General features: G+C 39.7%; 3 protein-coding genes across 4 annotated transcripts; 2 read left to right on the top strand and 1 right to left on the bottom strand.

Annotated features, from left to right (window-relative positions):
- Window positions 1-4257: 4257 nt before the first annotated feature.
- RB195_008820 (uncharacterized protein) lies at window positions 4258-26368 on the bottom strand (the record flags this gene model as incomplete). Of its 2 annotated transcripts, XM_064195516.1 has the most annotated exons (4): window positions 4258-4353; window positions 5604-5810; window positions 8801-8811; window positions 8947-9061. In XM_064195516.1, the coding sequence occupies 4 exons, from the start codon at window positions 9059-9061 to the stop codon at window positions 4258-4260; spliced, it is 429 nt and encodes a 142-aa protein (XP_064046662.1). The 2 variants fall into 2 exon arrangements, with proteins under 2 accessions (XP_064046662.1, XP_064046660.1); XM_064195515.1 differs by lacking the exons at window positions 8801-8811; window positions 8947-9061 and adding an exon at window positions 26213-26368.
- RB195_008821 (uncharacterized protein) lies at window positions 18658-21779 on the top strand (the record flags this gene model as incomplete). The annotated part of the gene is made up of 4 exons (XM_064195517.1): window positions 18658-18743; window positions 21321-21377; window positions 21564-21703; window positions 21769-21779. The coding sequence occupies 4 exons, from the start codon at window positions 18658-18660 to the stop codon at window positions 21777-21779; spliced, it is 294 nt and encodes a 97-aa protein (XP_064046661.1).
- On the top strand, window positions 22711-27383 carry RB195_008819 (uncharacterized protein; the record flags this gene model as incomplete). Its single annotated transcript, XM_064195514.1, has 4 exons — window positions 22711-22798; window positions 26128-26198; window positions 26275-26369; window positions 27263-27383. The coding sequence occupies 4 exons, from the start codon at window positions 22711-22713 to the stop codon at window positions 27381-27383; spliced, it is 375 nt and encodes a 124-aa protein (XP_064046659.1).
- Window positions 27384-27981: the final 598 nt, after the last annotated feature.

Genomic DNA, 27981 nt, shown 5'->3' with positions numbered 1-27981 from the left:
CTTCGATATTTACAGTCAGTGATAAGCGAGAAATGTGTAAATTATGAATATTAGGCAGGAATAACGGGTTTGCAAAGTCCATATTTTCACCGAAGAACCCATTGCTTTCACTTGCAGCGGAAAACTATTTGGCACTGATCCAACCTTGATCTATAGGGCTAATTTTCTCGTTGAAGACGAAAAATAAGCAGTAAAGCATATTGACGCCGCGCTATTGACGTTCCAATCCACTCTTTATAAGATTAAAAAATATTTCAAAAAAAAGAAATAGAATAAGGAGAAGGTAAGAAAGATATATTCGCTGCTGTTTTTGTTCAATTTCGAGTTCAAAACATAAAACGGTGACTTTAGAAAGTAGAAATTCTCGAAATAAAATATAATCAATTAAAATATAAGATAATAAATAAAATATCAAACTAACTATAAAAATAGAAATAAAATAACTCTATATAATCAACTAAAATATAATATAATAAATATAATATCTTTGTTTTTGCTCTTTCGAATTTATCGTGCCCATTATTAAGTTTATTCCCGAAACGATATTATCCAGAGGAGGATTCAACGATTATATTTGAGGAAATGGGCTCTGAATTTCTTGGCTCATTTTTCAAAACAGAGAAATTTGTATTCTGTTTTCTGTATCCTATATTGTATTGTATTGTATTATATATTGTATATATTGTATTATATTGCATATATATATATATATTCTATATTGTATTATATTGTATTCTTTTCCATTATCGAGTTTATTCCTGAAAAGATATTATCCAGAGGAGGATTCAACGATTATATTTGAGGAAATGGGCTCTCAATTTCTTCATATTTTCCAGAACAGAGAAAATTATGCTCTGTTCTCTCTGCGATGGCTGAAATTAGACGAACAGATTGTTCAGCTGGGTCTAATTATTCTAATTGATGAAAAACTGTCTGTACTTTGATGTTGAATATTGGATGTTTTTTTCTGGTGGAATAGAGGAGGGGTAAATGTGTCTGGATAACACTAATTGGCATTCGATGAGAACGAAAATCGCTGCCAGTTTCGAAATCGTTCGTGATCGTACTTTGATCTGCTGGTTTTTTTCCAGCGTTTGAAAAAAAAGGAGTTCGGCCGCCGCCGCCGCTCGGCCCGGCACAATGAAAATTGTCTGTGGCTCCGCCCATTCGGGCGTGACTAATCGCTTAGGCGAAAATCGTACGCGTTCATGTGGTTGTCGGTGGAAAAGTATGCAGGAGTTCTTTGGCGCGGCGAATTAAAAAAGGGATACGGTAGCGCGAATGTTCGCGCGGACGAACACCTCGTCTAAGAACCGGTTCTATGATATTTTATTGAGAATTGAGCTTACCGTAAAAGCATCACCCCACAAATCTGAGGTGGTGCAGATTTCAGGTGGAATATTCGTACACGGGATGGGAGACCATGGAGAGGGGGGTGATTCCGTCCATTTCTTCCTAATTGCCGTGAAAAACGGCCCCGATGATACTGTGCGTGCACAAGGCTGGCGCGCTCCAGTCGAACTCCATGTACAAAATAGTGCGCCAGAACGCCTGAGGCAGTATCTTCCGGCCGTTTTCTACGGCAATTAGGATGAAATGGATGGAATCATCCCCTTCCCCCTTCCCCCTCTCCATAATCTATTATCCCGTATACGAACACTCTACCTGAAATCCGTACCACCTCAGATTCGTGGAGTGATGCCTTTAACGTTAAGCGATAAAAAGGAAAGTAAAGCATGAATGTTTTTAGGAATAAAACTCTGTTCTCACAGCATTTTTATTTATTTATCTAACTATTTAATTATTTATTTATTTGTTTACATACACCAATACGCTCCCCCCCCCCCCTCCCCCTCCACCCCCAGAAAAAAAGAGAAAACACACGTAGCCGAGTCAGAACATCTTCTAAAAAATTTAAAAAATCGTCAATCTTATTGTTAGTGGGACCTGATGCAGTTTTGAACTTTTTCGAGGCGGATAACACGTTCAACATTTTTTTCTATCATTGCTTTATTTGTTCTATTCAGATCTTATTCTTTGTATTATTTTGTTCTGAAATGCTGTTTTTACTCCGTAGCTAGTGTTCCAAACCCTTGCCTTATCTTATTAATTAATTAATTATCTTATGTGCGAAAGAATCTTTATTAATTAATTATCTTATGTGTGAAAGAGGCACATATAATTCTTTTTTATTATTATTATTATTTATTTCTTATCTGTCCTTTTTAGCCTTCTGTTACTAAAGAAGACCTATGCGACTTTTTCGAATAATTATTCTATGTCTTAAAACGACTCCATGTCAGGTATCTGAAAAAAGATCGTAAAAAAATCCATAAGAAAAAATCTCACAACTCCGAAGACAAGGATCCTGTGTCCTAAAATGCTAATAATACGGTGAATGACGTGGAATGTGTAGGTAGAAACGAGGAGATACCGGTATCCAACCTATTTAATTTCTGGAAACACAAAGGGACTCATTCCTCTTCGCTTCTCGCATATCTGCTGTATTTGAGAGTTCCTCAACATTTAAGAATTCAGCTATCGATGAGAGAAGTTAAATTTTGTAAAACTCTTCTTTTTTAAATTGAAAATAAATAGACAAGTGATAAAATAAATATTTGAACTTCCTAATAATTACAAGGTCAAGATATAGTGAAACTTTTAACAGAAGTGTTCGCGAGGATTCGGATAAGAAAGGCACCCACGATAAGTTTATCTCAGCTCAGCTCACTGTTGATAGAAAAAAAAAAAACTTTTTCATGAACGAACTTTGGTCAAATTTCTGTAATCGACGTTAAACGATGAATTTTTCGTGGTTCAGCACTTACATGGGACCCTTTAGACGAGATTATGAGATGATGTGGTCGCTTAGGAACGTGAACTTCTTGTACAGAACTCAAAAAATTCTCCGAAATGACAAGAAAAATCAGCCAAATCTTTCTTCTAAGCTCGTCCATGTATCCCATATTTATATTTATATTTATTTACACATTTATATGTTTACATTTTTTTAATATATATTTTATGTTTATTGCGGAGTGGAACTGAGATGTCAACTCAAGGATTCGAACATCTCAACCGAAAATATATGGATCTTTTCCTGAATCGTTCCACAAGCAGTGAAAATGCACGTAAAAACTGGAGGTGGAGGTGAGTTCGCTTGAAGCGGAAAAAAAAAGTTCGCGTACAAAAAAAAGCGCGCGCATAGGACGCACGGAGGCGCGCGAGACGAGTGCAGAATTTTGAAATTTTAAAAGTATTGATTTCTTGGATTTCCATGCTCAATCACCTGCTTGTGGGTACAGTAAGCTCCAATTACCATTTCTGTTATGGAATTCCTTGGTCATTCCGAATCCCTATACATTTCCATGCTTCTTTATTTTATGGATTTAAAAGTGTAGTGCTTGGCTTTCCACTGAGACCGGAGTGTCCAGGAATCCCTTTTTTCTTTTATTCATTTCTAAATATACGTACATACCTTAGACGTACACGAAGGCTGCTAAAAAGTCTTGGATCCTGGAGGGTGTTTAGATTTCCTTTTAAAGAATTCTCAAAAAGAACAACCAGGAACGGTGAATGTTTGTATCTGAGCGGAGGTATGCATGGATGGTACCGTACCAGCTTTAAAAGCGTCCAAGGACTCTCTTCCATTCAAATCCTTTTTTTTTTTAAAAAAGGAGCTACTAAACGTGTCAAGCATACGACGCGTCGCGTCGTGCAGGCAGATGTTTCTAGAAAAACGCATCTTTTAAAGGATGTCGCGGTAGGTTCGGGTGCTTCTTGACGGGCGATTCCTGGACGTTTTTCCTCCTCCTTGATGATTTTCCTAGAAATTTTCCAACTTTAGTCAACTTGGCTGCAAATATGGCGGGCGCCGCCGCCGCCGCCCTATGAGCAGCGGTGTTCGATTGTCGCGGTTAGGATTATGTACCCGGATTCAGGGAAATCGTTATTAACGCAACCAGCACACACAGAACGCAACACTTGTTTTTTTCGTTCTTTTTGTTCACCATGGAACACCTTGAACGAAATGATAATCTTTAAGTTTTTTGTTTTCTCTTTCTCTTCATGGATTACCCGATTATTCTCTGTGCATCTATCACCCATGGACGAGGAGGACACCGCCGTCAGCGTATATCCTCACATGTGCGCTTCACAAAATGTTCACACGAGCAATTCAGCAAAATTATTTATGCATTGAGAATACATGCAAGAAGAATAGAGATTTACATGCAAATTAATATTCGTTACGAATGATTAAGCGAAAAAAAAAAGTAGAAGCGAAATGGAATTGATAACGGTGCTGCCAATTGTGCCGTAGCGCCACAAGTCCAATCTGAGTCGATTGCATCTCTGGAAAAGTACATTTTAATTAGGGATATGGATCGAATGTACACTTTATAATAAGAGCGAAAATCCAGAAATACCATATGAAATTCGAAATGAATATTATATTTCCGCTTCAATATTTTATTGTTTATTATTTTAATTAATTTACTTATTATGTTATTTGTTGTTGTTTATTTTCATATGCTTCAATTTTTTATGGCTGTTATGGTTTATATTATTATTTATTTATTATTTTATTGCTTATTCATTATTTTATTATTCTTACTTATTTCATTGCTTCAATGTATATAGATCATAGTGATCAATAGGAAAAAATTTCTAAGAATATCAAGATATTCCCTATTCTGAAAGGTGACTATTTTTTGGAGATCTTTACTGGTAATTATTCCTGGAATGACCTAAATGCTTTAAATAAATAAGTATCCATGACTGAAGAAGAAGGAAAAAGCAAGAAAAATATATCATAAGGGAAGGAAACCAAGATTCTAATTCATTAATGAATTCTAGGAAAGAATTCCAACCAATTAATCACATTAGGTCCCATCCCATGTCCAATTTGGAACATCGAACCTTTCGAGGAGGTGGCGAACCTTGTCCGCTAGTAATTATCGTGAGAAAAATTAAATCATCTACTCTTAACAAAGTCCTCTACCATATAGATATGACCGTAAATTATTTGTTTCTTTTTGAAATTCTTTTGTCTCTGTGAATAAATAAACATGTGCCTTGATTTGCAGATTGCCCCGCCTAGCTCCGACTGCAGCGCAGGAAAGAAGGATTATTACACAAGAGATAATATGTTGAAATTGTGATATGTATGATCTCATGCACTTTTACTTTAAAGGGAATTATCAGGAATGATTCACTCGGGAGCCAATCAAAGATTAGATATTTCCCTAGCTCCGCCCACTTTGAAAACACTCAAATTCGACGAGGTCGCTCAGTTGGCGACAGAGACTCGGAAATAAATTTTATTCTCTTATCTACCAACAAAACTGGAATAAGCAATGTATATTGTGGGTGTGATCTGTCACTGTCACTGTCATATGACGACAAAATTTTTACTTAAAAATTAATGGTGACTAGATGACAGTGTTCGGCTGGTAGCGATTTTCTATCACGATAATTGCAAAAAGATAGCTTAAATCTTTCAAAGGAAAGGATTTCAATTATTTCACAGGAAAATCTTTCATTAACCAATTGAATGGAGTAGAATATTTTAAAATAAATTAATTAAATAGATGAAAACTCACACTTGCAGCATGTTTTCTCTTCACAGCATTTCTTACCCTCAGCACAGCATTTCTTTTCACCTCCACAACATTTCTCATCACCGCAACATTTGTCGCCTTCACATTTACAGTTCGGCCCACATTTGCAACCTTTCGAGCAACACTGACAATCTTTTTGGCATGCACCTCCTTCGCAACATTTGCATCCAGCTTCACAACCGCATTTCTCTGGAAAAGAACAGGAAAAAATCATCTGGATCACATCATGACATTTATTTCTACAAATAATAATGTAAAATAAAGTAATAATAATAGTAAGTAAATGTAAATAAATAATAATGTGCATACATTTATGTTTGTAAACAAATATCATGTCTATAAAAAAGCGTCGAGTGCCAGACGTAACTATCCTCTACGGATACGACAACACCTTCGACTTCAATACGAAATCCTTGGAGGTTTACTAAACAGTGGCTATCCCGTACAGTAACCCTCTGGGACTAGCCGATGTGTCAAATTAGTGTTTTCATCCTCGCAGACAACTCCTCTGCCTATTTATCGACTACAGAGGTTGTTGGTTGTATGACAAAATCTGTCGCTCAAGAGCGGATTCGAACCACAGACCCTCTAGTAGCAGCCAAACCTCTTACCAACTGCGCTACACCTAACATTTGCCCGAATGTAGATTCTACTCAAATATTGACTCTATTGGTATTGGTCTCATAAATGTCCGCAAAGAATCAACTCTCCACGCCATCGTCGATCATCATCTAATTTGAATTTTATCGTTACGATCGTTCGTTCGTTGCACGCGTTCGGAAATCGCGATAAGGGTGGTCCGAAAAAAAACGGAGCTAGTTCCAGGATGGATGGATTGATTAATTGGCAGCACTGGAATGTGCCAGTAAGAAAAGGCGCGAAAGGTGCGGTCGGATGGGTCCCGAAATGAGATGGATGGTTTGAATTCTACAGAGCAATACGATGCTAAGCACTTCTCATTGCGTTTCTCTTTTTTTTTTCCCCAGGAGCCGGCAGCGAAATCGATACGATACTGAACTGTGAGGAAAAACATGCTCCAATATGAACGCAACATCCAAGAACCATGGAGCGCGGAAATATTGGAATATTGACGAAATTTTCCCGAAAAAAAAGCTCTGCTAAATGTTCTTCAGGATAAGGTAAACACTCTTCGGCGAGTTCACCGGAAACACTGGAAACGAGCGCAGAGTTCGAGAATTTTCGGATAAATCCCAGTAAAAAAACAGCGGACACCTTTCTTGAAGATATCGAATTGATCGAATAGTATCGAATAGTCGGAATGAGAACGAGACGGTAGTATCGAATAGATCCGATCTTCCCAACGAAAACAATTATGATCATAAGGTCATTTTTTTAACGCATGGACGCATTATTCATGCTCGCAGAGCTATTAGCGTAAGGTCGTACCAACGTAAAAAAAAGGAACTGCTACGGAAACAATAATATCCAGCTGACTGAAAGAACTTATTAAAGGATTTCAGACCCCCAAATAATTATTTTTTTCAAAATATTCTCCTTATGAGGGGAAGATCTCCCAAAAATTCTGCGATTTTTCCGAGTATTCACTTTATCAAAGGAAAATCCTCCAAACTTTAGGATGGGATTTTGCCGGAAATCCATGTCAACGTTCAACAAAACCCCAAAGAATAGAGCAGAAACCGGTCCTTATTCAAAATCGTTGACATATTGCTGTGTTAAAGGATTAAAATTAGAAATTTCTGAAACTACATAGTTCCAGTTCTTTGAATCGCTTGATTGATTGATCCAAATCAATCCAATATTTACTTTACAACATGTTTGCGTTATCACAACCGGGTCCTATGAACGCTCGGATGGCATTTTGCCAGAAATTTCTCGATCATTTGATTTGATGAAAGAAACCCCGGCGAAACCTCGGCTTATGTCCACAAACACTTCATATCCATGAATCCATATGTGATTCTCGGTAAAAACTCGGTCAAACTTGACCTCTTAAGAGGTTTCTTCTACGTAATTCGAACGCATGACGAACTCTTACGAAGATCCTTGAGCTGCCGCCGCCCGCCCGCCAGCATACGGGCCACAGGACAAAAAAGGAGTTGATAGAGGTAGGCGCTACCATTGTAAAAACCCTCGACCATTCTATGTATGTCTGTCCGTGTGTGTATGTGTATGTGGTTCGCCTTTTTTTCTGGATTCGCGCCAAAAAGGCGCGCGATTCATTCATGTGAAAATTCAACATTTCAAGGCCGGGGCAAGCTGTACGTTGCAGCTTTTCGAAAATTCTTCGGAAATGTACGTATGTAAAAGTTCTGATCGAATTCCTAGCGAATTCCACCGCACGTCAACGAGAGTTCCGCCGTAGTTTCTTACGTTTGCGTTTGCAAATGACACACACGGTTACCATATCGCTACGCTATACGCTACGATAAGAACCTCAATAGCGATAGTTTTCGGTTTTTTTTTCCGCTCGCTAGGAATTTCATCGATGTCAAGGACTCTTGTGGGGGAAGTTCCGAGAGAGTTCCGAGAATTTCTCTAGGGGAATCCCTTAAGGATGCTGATATTCTAGAAAGTAGTGGTGTCAAAACTTCAAATGGACTAGAACTACAGTTCTTTGTAAAAATTCAGAAATGCGAAAACTGTTCCCCAAAAATGCGAGAACTGTTCCCCAAAAATGCGAGAACTGTTATCTTGAAATGCTTGGAGGGGTGAGAACTGGTACTTTTTGGTGCAAAAATGAAATTGTTTAAGAATAACGTGGCGATAGCGGAGACCCAGTGATAGTAGATCCCTAGTCAATCCCTTTAAAATGTTCTGAGAGGATTTTGTTTCTGAACACTATGTGGATGTGAAGTCTACGTATAAATAAAACGCTTAAAAAGTCTGTGACGGGACCCTGTCCCACGAATCGGATCACAGTAAATACTGAGGTTTTGTTTACATGCTATATTTAGTAATTTAGTAAGATAATATAAAAGCAAAATAATTATACAGTAGTAATCTAATTTATAATTTCATAAATCCTCGTGAATATCGTAACCACCGGCTTGAGAAAGTCTTCTCACAGGGAGTGAGGGAAAAATAAGGGCTTGCCGGATAAATCTACATTTTATATACAAAATTTGTGGAAAAATTCATCAATCCAGGGAAAAATTAACTAAAAGAAAGGGATAATAGTAGGTGGAAGAAGGACTTACCACATTTGTCACTCATGTTGCCGATTTGGAAGAGTTTGACGGTGTTGGTGGTGGTGGTGAGGTGTGGTTGAGGTCGGAGTTACGTGTACAGAAACCAAGGAACGTGCGCGCCGGCACACACACACAGACAGAAACGAGGAACGAACGATGTGACCAAGTGCCAAGGGGCGGTCCCATATTTATAGGGGGAGGTGGTCGAGCGCCGGTGTTCACCGATGCAGAGCCACGAAATAGCGTTTCGGTCAGTGGACACGGAGACATCGGGAGAGCGGGAGGGCGTGGTGGAGGTGAGGGGCTTTTAGGTTACTTAATAATTACTAAGGAGTTTTTCTTCTCTGCTCTAATCAATAATGTGGTCATATAGAGGTTTTAACGCGATAACGGAGCGGTGATAAGAAGATCCCGTGCGAGCACTTCCCCCCGTCCGTTTAGGGTCGTTGTAAACAAAATTGCTATGGATCGGATGTCTGGATGTTTTCGGGGGGTTTATTATTATTTTTTCTTATAACTCTGGAGATTTTCTGCTAGAGAATGTATTGTATACATCAGTAAAAATACTAAATAATCAGTAAATAAATAGTAAATAGGATTTTCGTCAACCCTAACGGGAATTGAGATCACCGTTGAAAAGAGATCTATGGCTACGTGCTAAGGTAGTCAAAAGTGAACACAACTGAATCCATTCCTGAATTTCCTAGTGGACCGCAAAATTTCCCTGGAAAAGAATATAGGAATAGAATGTTTACGGGAACAGTTACCGATAATTTTTGAAGTTCTACTCATACCATACCTCGACCATAGAAGTGAGGAAAATTTCTTTTATCCCGAGACAGCAGTGCTCCATGTTATCGATTCCCCATCATTGAGTTCTTTTTTTTGACCTACACCTCTTCTGATCGTATATTTGCCCGTTTTCTCCTACTACCACTACTTCTTTTCACTTTTTTTTTTGAAGAAATGTAATATAGTTTTTTCGAAAAAAAATATATCGATCCCTTTATCAGTGTTCCCTCTCGGACCTTATAACTATGGCGTATGAGTTACTTTTTTTCTTACTTGCTGGAAGGACTAGATTTTTCTACTGCTACAGAAGCATAATGTGTGTCTCTATTACTGACAACAATTCGGAGCGAGAACTGGTCTTCACAACATACAAGAGTGTTGGACAAGAAACTAAGTGTTTTCATAGAGTGAAAATGTGCACGACGGGTACGAGATTAGGTTATGTGTGTAGGGCGAGAAAGTTCACAAATCCGCTGCATAGATTCTTCAAAACTACAATAGACGTGTTGGGGACCAGTTCTCGTGTAATGCCCGGTATGTCACGAAATACGTAAGAGGTTCTATATCTAACGTGATGTGCTGATGAGTCACGCTGAGGTGAGCACGTACAGTTACGAAACGTACTTGTTTTACAGCCACTAAGCACTGGTTTTTCTGGATGTTTCACCTAAGAAGTAGAACTGAGGCGTCGGTTTGGGAAATTTCCAATTAGCATCGGAATAGTTTTTTTCGTGCTGAGTAACTTTTTTCTTCTGGATACCATTATACTTTCTTCTGGAAAGATTTTTCTGTGACCCCCTAAGCCTAAACACGCTGCTATATACCTTCATTTAAAGCTAATGCGCAGATTTTCTTAATAATTTCCGTTAACACCGATTGATTTTGATCTACCTATTGATCCGCCTGCACTATACAATCCGCGTTGATGTTGCTGGTGTGGAGCAAATTTGTTGAGGGGAAATTCCAGAAAGAAACCATTTACACCTATATATTTGACGTCTCCTTCTTCTTCTTCGTCTTTTGACGTCGGCTACACGAAATTTCCTCAGGAAAACTTGAAAATTACTAACTAGTTCCACGAATTTTTGTGAATAGCGCCTATAACACTTCTTCGAATCCATTCCGAAAAACTTTTTTCTCATCGGCTTGAATAGAGCGGAAACCAGAATCCGCACAATCGTGACATGGGGACACATTGTCATGTTAAAGCATTAAAATTAGAAGTTTCTGGAAGGAATGTCCCAGTTCCTTGAAGTAAAAAGAGATTGTCTTTTTTTCTTCTTCTCGGAAATGTCCGCATCTACGTATTCGAATAAACAGCACAGAGACGCCCATTTATTCGCAACTCGCGAACATTTGCGAAAAGAGCAAAAACCACAAAAAAGGATCGATTCCTGTGCAATTCCGGCGATCCTACAAAAACATCGTGCATGACGTTGTTCTCTAATGTTCCCGTGATGGTGGCGATGGTGGTGATGGTGGTGGTGGTGGTGGTGGTGGTGGATTGTTAGGCCATTCTCCTAGTATAAGAGGTGTCCGGGCGAGCAAGAAAAAAAAAAACTCCGCTCAAGATCCTCATCCGAAATCCAGAATCCAGAACTCCAATTGAACGACTTTTATTTGGGTCAGAATGACCAGGTTTATACATAATGAACGACCTCATCATAGACATAGGAAGGGAACGACCTGCTGGGTGGAAGCGTAAGGGAAGAGGACGGGTGCAGCCACTTCGGCGAAGGACCCCATCAATTCTCGTCACAATAAAGAGCAGATTTCAAGAAACTTAGATTATTCCCACTATAAACACGGATTCGAGATATTTGTAATAGTGTCACGAAGCACCGCCTACAATCTAAAAAGCCGGAAGCGTCAGAATTACCCAAGTGACCAACTCGCCCAACGAGGCAACTTTTTACACCTATAGCATGGATGCAATAAAATCGCGTAAAGTGGATTTTAATTGATCATGCAGGTGCAAAGAGTTGCTTTATCGGCTGGCTTCACATCCAGCTCGCTTTATATGCTTCGATTCTCTACAAAATATAAAGACTTTTCAAGTGACTGTGTAAAGAGCAGCATTGTCGGACAAATTGAACTCGTTGACCGCCGTTGAGGCTTCTGATGTCAAAATTTGTATCTTTTGCGTTCTCGGCGTAATATTCGCAAATTACGAGCTGCGAACTCTGAGGAAAACTCTGATAGGAGTCTGGGAATGGAAAATTCTCTCAAATACCCTTGATTTTCTTTCAAAGAAGAGAAAAACGTGTTGCGCCGCACATATATAGTGGTCACGCAACTGAATTGGATTGAATGATGACTAGAAAGAAGTCCATCATCCAGAAACAACGCATAGTCGCTCTATTGAAAGAGGAACAGGACAAGCACCCATTCCGGGCCGAGGTTTTTCGGTCAACTCATGGAATCATTAGGAAAATCCTGCTCATTCGCCAATCAACAACCGGACTCGATACCGAATTCGGATTATGGGACCATCAATCTTCACTGCAAGCGTTTTTTAGCTACTTCAACAGTTAAGCAAAAAAATCGGAGCTGTCGAAAAATTGTCCTCGGAGCGAATTTGACATAGGACAAAACTATCAAGGAAACCGTAGAGTTCGTGGGCGGTAGATTACGGAACCAAACTTGGCTCCGCTCAACTTCCCCTAATTGTTGTAAAAAAAAAACGGCGAAGTGCGTAAAAAGTGTTTGTTCCTACGAGGTATGTTAGGACACGTCCCTTGTACCCTTTCCTCAGCAGGCGATTCATTTTTTCACTGGAATAGATTGGTGAGGAGCCATTATTGATTCTTGACCGCTCGCTCATGGACGCGATGCGTGCGCAGGGGAGGTGAGGTTCGTTATAACCTACTTCGTAATAAGGAAGGCCGTCTTTTAAGACGATTACGGTTAGGTTTGAGCCAGGCTGAGTTCCGTGATCTACAAACCAAACCGTACAGGTGCACTGGGGTTTCTGTACTACGTCAATTTCATGATGTGGCTGCCTTTGAAGGATAAAGTGGCATTAATCAATCCGCTTGGGATACACCATCGTGTTCACTTCAATTCAGGATCGCTTGAGGTTTTACGAACGCGTATTGTTAGTTCGTTTACCGATCAGCTTATCGTAGAAAATTCCAAGACTTGATCAGGAAACAATAAAAGTGTATGATAGAGAATGGTTTACTCGTATTCGCTGATTTTTTTCTAATTTCTAACTCTGAGAGAAGAGCCGTTCTTCTTCTTTTAAGGAATGAATAACAACAATCAGGAGTAGAACGGTCAGTTGCAAAATGAGAAGCGCGTAGGATACACAGGACCTCTTTGAAATTAGCCCGAACACAAAAGTAAACCCAAAAAACTAACCAAACCCTTAAATTTGGCCAAATAATACAGTGAATTTTCAATGACTTGAGATTTGAAAGGAAATTTGGAGGGAAATGAGTCGTATATACTACGCAGTTGAAGTGAAACGTGAAGATGTAACAGAAAAAATTTCAATTCTAAAGAAATAAATAAATAAGCAAACTATTAAATGAAATAAACTAATGATAATAATAAATAAATAAATAAATAAACGAATAGATGAACATTCTTCTCCTTTCTCTTCTTTATTCGTGTTTTTTTTTTCTTTTTTTTTCTGATTTTTCTTCCAATTCTACCAGGTTGCCATGGTTTATAAGTGGTGTGAAGAGAAAAAATTCAAAAGTGTTTTCTTTGCAACGCACAGCATTATTCCACTCGTTGTTGCCAAATTGTGTACGTTCTTTGCATACCGAGTGACGGACGATGAGTCATCCGTCCATCGGTGGTGAGTTACGAAAGAGGGTGGAAAATTGCTGCGTTAAGGGCATCACTCCACGAATTTGAGGTGGTACGGATTTCAGGTGGAGTATTCGTATACGGAATGGGAGACTATGGAGAGGGGGGTGATTCCGTCCATTTCTTCCTAATCGCCGTAAAAAACGGCCCGGCAGATGCGGCGCCGCACAAGGTTGGCGCGCTCCAGTCGAACTCCTTGTAGAAAAAGGTGCGCCAGAATTCCTGAAGCATCTTCCGGGCCGTTTTTCGCGGCAATTAGGAAGAAATGGACGGAATTACCCCCCTCTCCATAGTCTCCCATCCCGTATAAGAATACTCCACCTGAAATTTGCAGCACCTCAGATTCGTGGGGTGATGCCTTTAAACCTTGTTTGGTCACACCTTCGCAAAATTCACCTTCGCAGAATTGTCGTCATCTTCAGGGTAAATGAATTTTAAAGTAAAATTAAATTTAAATTTGGATTTAAAAATAAAAAATTACTTAATTGAAAATTAAGAGTGAATAAATTTGAGGTTATCTCAATGCTCAAGCCCAACCATCAGTTCAGTTCGAAGTGGAATTTCAGCTCAGCTGCTCTAAGTTTCCACCACATCTTATCTGCTATATATCCTTGATTCTCTAGGATTAATATTTAGGCTTTAGAGTCACGACCTTAATGGCTTTAGCCTATATGTCATGGATCCTCGGACATCAATTCTTACGTTTTAGAGCTGAGTAGGGTAACAAAACTCCTCAGTTCCTTAGTAGTTTTAGCCTCCACCTCACTAACTTTTGCCGATTCCCACAGTAGCACTGATCCCTCCACTCCGTTCCTTCCCTTCACCTCAGGCAAATTACTACCTGTTTAGCATTTTCTTTTTTGTTTCTTTTCTTTCTTTTTTGATCGGAACGGTCACAAATCCCCGGCATTAAAGTTTTCAAACGTTTTTTTTTACTATCTACAGAAAATCAAACCTCGAAAATTCCCGATAAAAAAAAGCGGACCAAAAACACCACTTTCTCTGGAACAATTACCATTTTCCATATCCGTAAATTTAATTCTGGACTTCAATTTGATGGCGCAGCAGGTCTCGAAAGAGGGGAGCATCAGAATTCCCAATTAGTTAAAAATGGTTTTTTGGTCAAAATACGTGCAAATATTTTCTTGTTTGCTTGGAACAGTCAAGAATTCCAGGAAAGAAAAAGTCAACGCGGTGCATGACATGAATGAAAAATCGTTTTCTACAGTCAAAAATTCCAGGAAAGAAAAAGTCAACGCGATCAGCTTGACGTGAATGAAAAATCATTTTCTTTTTTTCCTATGCTCTCTTTTCTTTTCTTCTCTTGGAAATCACATCAGTTGCCTGTATGCGCGTGGATGGACGGTAATGTATGAGATATAAACGGGAATAATATGTTTACATTGAAGAATCATGTGCTCTCGTTATGCTTGTGCTGTAATGTCCCTTTTTATTATGATGATGAAAAGAATGTATGAAAACAAGAATGATGACAACCCACGAAAGAAAGAAATGTGGCCCGAAATATCGTCTATAGATTTTAATCACGTGCTTCTATTCAGGGTACATATGTGTGTTGTAATTTAAAAAAAAAAAAAAACCTTACTGTTCAATAATTCCTAAATGTGTGCTGTTTCTTGTGTTTTCCTATTCTAAAAAGTCGCTCCCAAGCATTCTCAAATAATCTTCTCCTACCAGCGAAACCAGTTTAAAAGTTGCGATGGCGTTGTCCAGAACAGATGTTGGATCGAATATCAGCGAATCAAATGAATATTCGAGAGAAATCAATGCGATGAGAAGACAGAAATTTGAGAAATGCTAGTGATTCGGAGGAGAAATGAGATTGAGGGTCCCACTTCATATTAGGGATTAAATAATGAATAACAACAGTATTCGAAGAAAGCAATTTTTATGGAGAGAATTCGAGAATGTTCATTAATTCGAGCCTACTCAGAAAAGAGCATTTATTGAATACTGTTCGAATATTCGAATCCATCAGTAGGATTTTGATGAAATGAGATGGGATAAAAGTAAAAATAAAAGATAAAAGCTCCGATTTGAAAAGGTTACAGTCATATAATACATCTCCACAAGAGATCATCGCCCCCTACTCCAGAATGTTTATAGTGGAACAACGATTACCACTGTTTGAATGACCAACCTAACCCAGGACGAACAAGGAAGGAGGTAAAGAGGCTTCCAAAAATACTAGAACTACGTTTCCGGACCTCAAGAGCATCACGAGCACAAGAGGTTCTCGAGCATAACATGGTCATCCTTCGCGAAAGTGATTCGTGTTGACGGTCCTGAGCAGAACCGCAGTGGATCCTGGACGGATCCTACTCTTCGATATTCCTTTTGCAGCAATAAAGTGTCCTGTCACGGGTGTGCAAAAATAGGCCAATTTACTCAGGGTAAACTTCGGTAACATTCTAGTGTGCACTAAACTTTCTTCTTCTTGTTTATGGGACACCAGTGGGTTATTTCAAAAAGATTAAGATCCAGAAGGAGTTGGGTGTGGCGTAGTCGGTTAGAGGTCCGTTGGTCGATGGTTCGAAACCGTCCTGGCCTTTCATCCTTTCATACCAAGCCTTTCATCCCTTCGGGGTACCGATAAGTTGGTACCAGACTTGTCCGGGAGGATAAAAACACCTACCTGGTTATCCTGGCTGGCCCCCGCAATTCATTGTAGAGCCCAACACGCGTTCCAAAATCCTCAACGATTACAAATTCCAGTAAAACGTAAAAAGTAAATTTCAGGATTGAGTCATTGGCGTATCACAAGTGGATTGATACGCCAGTGACTTCATCCTTCATCCTTTTAAGATCCAGAAGTCACAGCACTAGCACTGGATTTGTGTTTCTGCCGAGCTTGGGGGCTGAATATCATCCGATCGTTCGGATATTCCTCAGAATATTACGAATTCGAACACTAGCCACTAGTCCACGTGTCATAATTCCCAACCATAGCTCAATTAGCGAAACCTGTCAAACAAACGGTTGTACTTTGTGATTATCTTTCTCACCATACAAGATCCTCGACGAAACAGGTGTTTAAGCAAACATTTCCACGTGACGTTCAACGCCACGCTTTTTTTTGCGCCCGCTATGGTTTTCTATCTTCCTTTAAAGGCATCACCTCACGAATCTGAGATGGTACGTATTTCAGATGGAGTATATTCGTATACGGGATTGTAAATTATGGAGAGGGGGGTGATTCCGTCCATTTCCTCCTAATTGCCGTAAAAAACGGCCCGGAAGATACGACTTCGAGCGTTCCGGTGCGCCATTCTCTACTTACAAGGAGTTAGATTGGAGCGCGCCAACCTTGTGCACGACCCGTATCTTCCGGGCCGTTTTTTATGACAATTAGGAAGAAATGGACGGAATCACCCGCTTCTCCATAATCTACTATTCAATAACATAGAAATTCGTATCATTCGTTTTCGTATACGGGATAATCTACCTTCTTCCTTCAACATCTAGTGTTAGGAGAAGAAAATTTGAGCGAAGAGAAAAAACGAGAAATAAAAATAAAATAAAAGATGATAAGTCCGCTTCCAACGCGTTCACTTCAATTCAGAATCGTTTGAGATTTACGAACGTGTGTTTGGCGGAGGCTAGCAAATGCATCAAGTCAGTGTTTTTATCCTAGCAGGAAAATCTGCTAAAAAAAAAATTAATCAACCAAGGGGAGTGAAAGGCTTGGTGAGCACTAGAACGGTTTCGAACCATTGATCCTGCAGTCACAGTCCAGACTTTTTACCGACTGCTACACTCATAATAAAATTTGAGAATGGTTTAATCTGATGAAATGGAAGAAGTAATAAAGAAGTGTAAGAAAGTACATCACTACAAAATCCATCTTTCTACTACATTCCGAACTCTGATTTTACCGGTTCTTCACAAAATCTTAAAGAAATCCCAGAGAAAACTCTTCGTTGAAAATTTGGAAAACTGAATGTTTGAGGTAGCTTTTGTTCAGTCTTCACTGCAGGATAAAAATAGTCAGAGTGAATTAAAACTCAAAATGACAGCCCAACCTCATGGAAAAAAAACGTGAATAACTCTCATGCCAAAAACTCCGAAAACCACGAAATTATAAAAAGTAAATCTGTCCACTGTACTTGTTGCATCGGAATGACTTCTGTCCGACGTTACTGGTTGAGGATTTGTAAACCTTAACAAAGAAGTAGAAATTCAGAACAAATACGAATGGTAATGGTACTGTTACAGTTAATACATAGTTAAATTACTTCTACAATAAAACACTGGACGAAAGGAGCAAATCTCAGACAGAAAATTTAGGAAAATAATAATAATACAGAAATAGAAATACAAATTTAAATAGAACTATCCGAAAGGTGACGTCAAGTCATGAAGTGAAGAATCGATAATTACTTATCTGGACCTACAATTTTAAAAATTTTAGCACTAATTATCAAGGATTTTTTTGATTTTATTATCAAAAGGAATAATAATTTTAAAAAGCATTATTTGGCAAGTAATGTATTTCTCCCTGTACTTATTAATTTCTGTTCAAATGCACTGAGCAATGTAGTACCGTATCAACAACTTGTCCTATTGCTTAAAGGTATCACTCCACGAATCTAAGGTGGTACGGATTTCAGGTGGAGTATTCGTATACGGGATAGCAGACTATGGAGAAGGGGATGATTCCATCCATTTCTTCCCAAAAGCATCCCGATAAATCCGACTTCGGGCGTTTTGGCGCATTATTTTCTACAAGGACTTCGACTGGAGCGCGACAGCCTTGTGCACGCGGCAAGGTGCGACGCGTGCACACGGCTGGCGCGCTCCAATCGAACTGGTACGGCAACTAGGAGGAAGTGGATGGAATCGCTCTTCTCTCCATAATCTACGATCCCGTATACAAATACTCCACCTTAAATCCGTACCACCTCAGGTTCGAGAGGAGATGCCTTTAAGGTATCTGGGGAGCCGGTGATCCGAGATGATAATGGCTTGCGGTAGCGATTGATTGAGCCTGTGATGAGAAATTGAACGATGCGGAACTTTTTGAAGCTAATACAACTGAATTAGCCTCTTTTTTTCTGAAAATCTCATCCATCTGATATTTGAATTGAATTAAAATTTAATTCAAATATCAAATGGATGAGATTTAATTTAATTTGTCCACTGTGACGGACATTCGACGTCGGAAAGCAGTTCAAGAGAGACGTTTGAAGGCTATAGCAGGAAACTAGGCACACGGTACTGGACAACGATGACGAATGGATGCAATCTGTGCGGATTTCTTTCGGCAGATCGAAAGAGTTAGGCAGAGCTACATTGAAGATCGACACGACTCGAAGAAGATGTTAGTAATCAGGTCAAGCGATAATATTAGCCAGTTAATTAAGTCAAGGTGTAATTATCGTTCCGCTGCCCACAATCTAAAAACACATTTGTCTGTCTTTTTCACATTTCACACATTTTTTCCACATTTTTTCCCGTGTAGTCGTGTAGTCGGATGAACTTATGAGTGTGGACACAATGTAAGATGTCGTAGTGTTCAATACGACCGAACGACCACCTTTCGAGGCTACTCGTGCATAATTTAAAGCAAACAATAATTAGTCGCAATGTGGGCGAAATCCGCTGGACTATAGGATACACGCAGGACCCATGCGGATTCTCCCAGATGTCTCTCGGAAATCTGAAGATCTGTGTGGCAGAGAGATTTCCTTCTGCTGATTCCTTTCGAGAAATATAGAATTTGAGCGGGGTTTTCTGAAATTTATCCGGAATACATCAGCGAATTCCTGCAACAGGATCAGGATGGTACTAGCTGAAAATAATAAAGCACTCCCTCCTCTACCTCACGTTGAAATGTTCAGTATTTCAAGATTTCTATTCCAATAGTAAAGTGAATTACTTTCGCCATTTCATAATAGAAGAGTGCTAGGATTTTCGAAATTTTTCCTTTGAACACTGAAGGAAAAGTGGAAATTAAGAGAAATTTATGATATGAATGAAAAAAATGCGGTCAAGTTGTGTCAGTGGGAAGAGCTGATCTGCCCTTGCGGACGGATTTCCAAGTGGAGGATGGGTAACCCAGTGACTCCGGACCGCGATATTAAATGTTTTCGGAATCTACACAAAGACTACAATGACAAATGTCGTACATAGTGCGGGTTCAATTCCCTCCTTCATCACAACGAAATTTCTTGTTCTGGACCTTCACGTGTAATTTTTACTCCTACATAACAAATGCAATGCTGTTGAAATATAAACATTTTCTGTCACTATTTTTTACCTGAAAACAATGATGTAAGGAAAGTTTGGTTCCCTGAAGTGAATGGTTAAGACAGTGGACGGAAAGATGCCAAAATAATCACAAACCACACTTAATTGTCGGGCTTGTATTACCGGCTTAGGTGGTTGCCTACATTTTTGCCGAGGGCCGTCGTCCTGAAACACGGCTGCGCCCAAATTCGATCTACAGCAAGAGCTCACACAGAATCCGTTCGTTTTTGCGAGATATCCTGCAGGACTTGACGTTTTGCGTGAGCAGTCTATCAACACCGGAATTGAAGTGAACTCGTTGGGGCATCCAAAGTAGGGTGATTATCGCCAGACACTTTATCCTTTGTCCTTATAGAATAATTGCTCCAACGACTCTAAGCAAACGATAAGGAGAAGCATATCAAGATCGGCAATGTCCGGCAGTTTGGGGCAACGAAACGGAGAGTTGTTACTAAGGAGAAAAGACAACCATCTCGATCTTCTGCGACAGCCTGCATAAATTCAATTCATTCGTCGCTATTCCATATCCTGCAAAACCTTACGTCTCACCTAAACTGTCTCTCCACGCCGAGTGTCCTCTGGCCCTCTTTCACCACCTCAGTACAGAACTTCCGTTTTCAACCAGGTGGTTTCCTTCAGCTTGAACCCGAGAAACTCCTCAGAACTCGTTGAACAAGGCGATTTGCATGTATGATAGAATGACCAAAGAAGCGAGGACGATTTTTTGCTGCAGTGCAAAAGGTTGATATCTTCCACATGTCATCCGCCAGTACACCACAACGACTTCTGTGTAAAGATCTTAATTGTCGTGTACTCAAGACCAAAAGTAACCAAGCGACCATCTAAGTAGCTTCATTTCCGTGCAATAAAGCTTTTCCATCACTGTAGAAGGTGCTGCCTAAGCCTCCGATCCGTACATCATGATAGGGCAAATTGCGGATAGGTACACTCGCAGCTTGACTTCGTTGGTGATGGCGGTCGGCCATGGACAAAGGACCTCATAAAGGAGCTAAAAGCAGAAATGACCTTAGCGCATCTTCGGCAGTGCATTGGACAACAGCACCTTTTTGGAATATTTGGGTAACTTCCGCCTTATAACTGTTCAAGTCATGCTCGTACGTGCCCGGCGACGTGCGAGCGAATACTTAAATGCTTGTCTGCATTGGCTACTCCTAGCTACGTATACGAGTTTGAGATCCATCGCAAGCGAGTGGCACTCAAACTCGTATACATGACCAAAACCACTTAGAGAAACATTAAACTGAGCGAAATGCAATGCTTCTCTTTATCGTTTTCTTAGAGTCGTTGGAGCAATTATTCTATAAGGACAAAGGATAAAGTGTCTGGTGATAATCACCCTACTTTGGATGCCCCAACGAGTTCACTTCAATTCAGAGTTTGTCCAACCTACACAATTACCCCACAGGGATTAAAGGCTTAGTTGTCACTACGGCGATTTTAAACGATCGATCGTTCAGTGACAGCGGAACCTCTTGCCGACTACCCTATACCACACAATTATTCTAACAAATTTATTTTTAAACTTTCTTTAGATTGGAAATACACTGTTTAGGTTATGTAAAATTTCCGGAAAAGTACCGAACACAAGACTCTCTTTTGATAGAAGTCTAAATTGAGCCAGCACCAGGTCCGGAAGCGTATTTGTCAAATCTTCACGTGGGTCCGGTCATGTAGTCCAGCGTCAGTGAGTGATTTGTCTCAAAATTTGCCTTTCGCTTAATCGGGGTATAATGACAGGAACTATTGATCTACGTCATTGTTATTTTTTCCCAGTCAGAACTACCTCCAATAGATCTAACTAGGCAGTAGTTTTATTGTATGTATGTCGAACAATTCTTATATTTTCGTTACTTCTCCACGGTGTTTTCAGGAATCTCGAGTCTCGGATCCCATTACGTCTTCATGTAACTTCGACAACTGATAGATTTGGTTTCTATTTTTACAGGGGTTTAAGAGCTGCCTATACTATCTTAACCATTCTTTACAAGGAAGCAGAAGATTTTTTTTCAGGTGATTGTGTTCAAGTAGAATATAGTGACAAGGGAAGTTTATTCTTTTTCAAGCAATCTTTGTAGTCTCTGCATGACTTCCGAGCAGCATTTAAGTGTCGTGGGTCGCTTTCAGCGGGGTTATCCATCTATCCGTACTCCTCCACCGCTAACAAAGGCCCATCATCGTTCCCACACTTCTTTGACGATGTATTCAGTACATGTATGTTAAGTAATTCCTTTAGTTTACATTTTCACTCAATATTTTAGGAACATTTCGAATTTTCTACAGTCCTATTAATACATAAAAAGTAATTAGTTTTGATCGTCCTGGGTTTATTTTCTCATTATTCTTTATATAAATTGAATTGAATGAAGTTCCGCATTTTTGTGTACATTCTGATGACGGGAGTAAAAGATACCGAATCCAGGACAGAGTATATTCCTTAGAGGTGTGGCATGATATGAAAACTTTATGTAGAATTATCTGAGAGTAGGTTATTGGATGGGAACTGCAGATTAATCTAGAAGTGCCACTCTAAGATATTCTACTTTTATTAGGGCTTAGAATCACTGTTGATATTATTCACAACTTCTTATCATACTTTTACTCTTTATTCGGAACACTGTACTGTCCCAGCATCAATATTCTCGGGCTCTGGGCTCTAAAGAATATAAGTTGATGAGATTCGTTGTCACGGTGGTCGCGGTAAAAAGACAAGCTGTCAATCGTTTTGAGGTACACATAGGAACTGTTTTTTTTTGTTTGATTTCCCTTTGAAATGAGGTAATGCAAACATGCAACAGACACCTGCGCTTTAAACTGATCAATGACAGAGTGATTTCAATGGTTATTGTTGGAGTAATAGTAGAAATAGTTGAAATCATAGTTCATAGTAGAAATTTTGGTTCTCACGGTAAACAAAAAAAAAACGCAAGAATTACTTAGTTACTAATAGTGGAGAAGACGTACCACAAATGATCAAATTGATAAAATAAACTACATTTTCTTCTTCTTATATAAGGATCATGGAGATTGAAGTGTTCATCGTTTCAAATGGCAAGATTGAGAAAAGAGCTATGGGTGGCGATGTGGATGACGATGAAAATGGACAAGGTTTTGCTATCGAATTAATTTTGAATAAACGAATAATGTGATGATTACTTCGGAGAATCTGAATCTATTACGAGAAGAACAAAAAAAGAACTAGAAAGAAGAAAAAAGCTTTCTCCGTGAGTACAACATTTGAGGTCAAACTCACAATGGTATTCAAAGCGAAGACAAAAAAGTCGGATGTATGCTAGACAGGGAAGCTTGAAGGGCGTTTTCATACTTAGACATTTTTGCTGCTTTTATTTCAGTTGCTCCAAGGAATTTGAATCCAAGGAATTACATCACCTCGTAAACTACACTATTTTCACCGCTTAAAATAATTTATTCATTCTGCATGATAAAAACTTAGTACCATGGATGTCTTCTTCTGTTTGGAAACATAACTGCCAGTATATAAGGATTACAGGAAGTTTTTTCTAGAAAAACACAAATCGCAAAATACCTCTACGGTATGGCAGATGTAAGCGAACCTGCAGCAGGTACGCTGCATACCAGGGGCGATTTGTATACCCTGCTCGAAGCGGAACGGGAGTGCGGTCCGGAGTCAGTGGGTTATCATGACGGATTTTCCAGACGGCCCTATACGGCAACTCTTCCCATTGGCACAACTTGACCGCATTTTTCGTCAGCCGCTTTTTTATTTTCGATTCCCTGCCAGTATCTTTAAAGGATTAAAATCTTCTATCAAATCATTGTGAAGGGTGAATGGTGAATGGGACATACCTCCACATGGAAATTCGCCCGCAAGGGCAAATTATTTCCCCGATGACGCAACTAGACATGAAATCAATTTCTCTTAATTTTCCTTTTTTCCTTTTTTTGAAGATTTCATATTTTCTATCACTCTATTATGAACTCTATTTGGCGACGGTAATTTTCTTTTACTACTGGAATGGAAACCTTGAGGTGCTGAACATTCTACGTGAGGTAGGAAGGCGAGTGCATTTTCAATTATTACTATGACTTCTTTGTTGTAGGACTTTATCGCAAAGGTACATCTTCCTTCCCGGTAACGCAATTAAACTGAACTTTTTCGCGCAAGTCGTTCGTCTTCTTATTCTTCATTTTTCATCAGTATTTTTAAAGATTTCGAATTTTTTATCATTCTATTACTGCATAGAAAAGTAAATTGTTTCGGCTGTCCTGCTTCTATTCCCCCACTACTTCTCATTTAAATTGAATTGAATAATTCTTAAAGTTGCAGATCGTGTCAAATGTCATACGCATTCCGATGACGTAAAAGAAATCCACGGAATCTATGGCAGAATTTATTCCGCAAAGGTGTATTCTGCAATATTTACGTGCAACTATCCCAGTATTACGACCAGTGACGGGATTCTTGTACGTGTATGAAGTTGATGTTACAACTCTAAAATGTTCTACTCCTCCGTATTTCTTAGTTCTGATAGTAGTAATTCCCAAATATTAAATTCTAGCTATGAATCTTCACTGGAATGACTCTGGAGATGAATGACTCGATCGTTACGATCTAGCAGATACTAAATTGGCAGACTCGGTTCTCTAAAGGATGTTAGTTGAAGAGATCCTTTGTCACTGTGGCCACTGTAGAAAGGCAAGTCGTCAATCATTTGAGATTGCACACTAGCCCTAAAAGACTTGTAGTTAGTTTGATTATTCTTGGAAATGAGGCAATGTTAGAATCTTGCAGATACTTGCGCTTTAAACTGATCATTGACAAAGTTGTCGGTTCCAATCTCCATTATGCTTGACTACACAGTACAAATATATTGTAATGTTATTTATGTTTTCTTGTTATGTCAACGAGGTTTTGGTGAAACTTTATTGTTGGCCTGACGTTTCGACAACTTCGTCTGCATCAACTTTCTTATTGTCCCACGTGCAGTTTCTTAACATCCAGACACTAGTATTTAAACGCATCACCCCACGAATCTCGGGTGGGTACGGGTGTCAGGCAGTAATGCCTATACGGAGTCGTAGATTGTGGAGAAGAGGATGATTCCGTTCTCTCTTGTATCAGTGTATCTTGTACTCCGGAGTGCTCTTTATTACGACGCCTTCTGTTGCAATGCGCAACGTCAGCCCTCTAATAAAGTCTCACCAAAACCTCGTTGGCATAACAAGAAAATACAGGAATAAATACAGTTCTCAATGGCAAAGTTTAAGAGAAGACCTGGAGATTGTTATGGTATTGTTATTTTGTTGTGTCATACGATGAACAACCATTCTTCTTAAAGACATCACTCCACGAGTCTGAGGTGGTACGGATTTCAGGTGGAGTATTCGTATACGGCATAGTAGATTATTAGGAGGAGAGTGATTCCGTCCATTTCTTTCTAATTGCCGTAAAAAACGGCCCGGACGATACGGCTTCGGGCGTTCTGGCGCACTATTTTCTACAAGAAGTTCGACGCGCCAGCCTTCGGCGGCGCCGCATCCTCCGGGCCGTTTTTTACTGCAATTAGGAAGAAATGGACGAAATCGCCCTTCTCTCCATAATCTACTATCCCTTATAAGAATACTCCATCTGAAATCTGCACCACCTCAGATTCGTGGGGTGATGCCTTTAACAAGTTAACTGCATACAACTTTTGTCTCGTTAATGATGTGGTTAAAAACAGCACTAATAGAGAGCGTTACCCGATTTTTCCTCCTTTTTTTTCTAAATTTTTTCGAAGAACCAAGTATAATTACTCACAGTAAAGACTCTCAAATATCAAATTGGTGGTATAAACTACGTTTTCTTTTTTTCATACGTGGTTTTTGAAAATAGAAGTGTTTATTTTTGCACGCATAAAGATGCGTGAGGTGTAATTGACGGCGATGTACAAGACGCCGTCAAATGAACACGGATTTGCACTCGCATTACTTGCAAACTGGTGACTAATGTGCTTCGAGAAATTGAGAAACGTAAATATTTCGCTATCACAAGAAGAATAAACTAGAAAAGAAAAAAAGCTTTCTCCTTGAGCACTACATTTAAAGTCCAAGTCACGATAGCGTCCAAAGCGAAGCCAAAAAAGGCAGATGTATGCTAGACAGAGAAAGCTTGACGAGCGCTTTTATACGTAAACATCCTTGCTGCTTTCATTTCACTTGCTCCAAGGAAGTCGGATGAATACGTCATCTCGTAAAATACACTATTTTCATCATTTAAAATAATTTATTGATTCTACATAATAGAAACCATTGTTCCATGGATGTCGTCTTTGTTTTAAAATACAGCTACCAGTATAAGAAGATTCTAGAAAAGCGCAAATCGCAAGATTCTTTCATAATATGGAACAGGTAGGCGAACCTGCAGCAGGTACGCTGCATGCAGCCAGCACCTTTGTATACATTTCTAGTTTCAGTGTTGTTGCGGTCCGGAGTCAGTGGGTTATCATTATCAGCACTCTTGGATTATAATGGACTGGCCGCCCTGGTGGGCAAACCTACCCCATTGACACAACTTGACCGCATTTTTCTTACATCTCTATCAGCCGCTTCTTTGTTTTCAGAAATCTGCCCAGTATTTTCGAAGAACACGAATTTCCTATCGATTGGTTGTGAAATGTCAAGTACTTCAAGTGATGCCAGCAGCACCAACTCCATTGTACGTTTTTCGGTTGTTTATGATTTCTTCTCAATGAATTTTTTTTTACATTTTTCTACTGAAAAATGTATTGTAAACAGCAGTAAGCATACTTTAGTGTTTACCTTCAAAAAGACTCTTAAAGGCAGCGTATCGCGAAATTGACGTAGCTACTGAAACTTCAGGGAAACCGTAGAGTTCGGGACGTATATTACGGAAATCAGTGCGGCTCCGCTCAATTCTACCTAGTCGACGTAAAAAAAACGACGTGAAGACCATTTTAGTTCCTATGAAATAGGTTAGAACACCTCCCTTTGTACAAGTTTCGATCCCCACAGCACCCTATTCATTGGTTACACCTGAATAGGCTGAATAAGGAGGTTAGGAAGCATCAGTAATCTTCGACCGCTCGCTCGTGAATGCGGCGGGTGCACAAGGGTGGCGCACTACGACTGATTTCGTACGAAAAGAACAACGTCTGCCCTTTTTACGACAACTAGGGAAAGACGAGCGGAGCCACGTTTGTTTCCGTAAGCCTAACGCTACGATTTCCCTGGTGTTTCCGTGCTACGTCAACTTCTTCATAAACTGTGTGTCTGGCGTTAATCAATCCACTTGGGGTGCGCCATCACGTTCACTTCAATTCAGAATCGTTTCAGGTTTACGAACGTGTAACTGCCTTATACACTGACTTGCGGGGGCTAGCCGATGTGTCAAGTCAGTGTTTTTATCCTCCCAGACAATTCTGGTACCAGTTTAGCGACACCGGAGGGATAAAAGGCTTGGAGAGCGCTAGGGTGAATTCGCACCTCCGGTCGATCGTGCAGATAGCGGAACCTCTAACTGACTGCGCTACACCCGCCGCCAATTTCGTGATACACTGCCTGTTTTTTCATAACGTCAAAGTAATTTAGATACAATTGCTCAAAGCAAGAGATCATCCGCACCGGGGGATCAAAGCTGCTAACTACAGGAATGCAAGAGGCGGAGCCGGGCGGAGGACTTGGAGGGAGGGATCGACTGCACATCCTATAAAGAGAGGTGATCTTCATGCTTCGGACCCACACCTGCTGTCGAAGAATGGGCCATGTAGATTACTGTGCCTCTACTCGTCCACGTCTTATTCTAACAAATTCGTATATTCTTTTTTTACTCATTGTAGAACAACCGTCTTGCTCGGTGCTATAACATTGCACTTCATTTCTTAATAAGAGGAACCGTAGAAACCTAATACTTCGAAAAGGAAATACAGAAAGAAACGGAGCAATCATAAACAAATTTAAAAAATGCGGTCATGTTTTTGTCAATGGGATTACATGCCGGGGCTGGCCGTACCCCCGAGGGGGACGAAGGTAACCTAGTGACTCCGGACCGCAGCTAACGCATTCAATACAATCCTATACAAAGTGACATTCTAAATGCGCCGTATCTTGCACAAGCCAGCTTTGGTTTCTCTTTGCGATAAAGTTTCTTAGCTCCTCCCATTCCTTAAAAATTTCCATAGCGACCATCATCAAAGATTATTCACTCAGGTGTTGTATGTAAAAGGAAAGGAGACATTACCAACTAATAATTAGGGTTTCTCCCTTCATCGTCGAGAGATAGTGCAATTTGAATCGATGTTCGTCAGCGT

Source organism: Necator americanus, chromosome III, assembly GCF_031761385.1.
Source record: "Necator americanus strain Aroian chromosome III, whole genome shotgun sequence".
NCBI classification, from domain to species: domain Eukaryota; kingdom Metazoa; phylum Nematoda; class Chromadorea; order Rhabditida; family Ancylostomatidae; genus Necator; species Necator americanus.
Note: the sequence above shows the minus strand (reverse complement) of the source record. Positions and strands in the feature narration are given on the sequence as shown.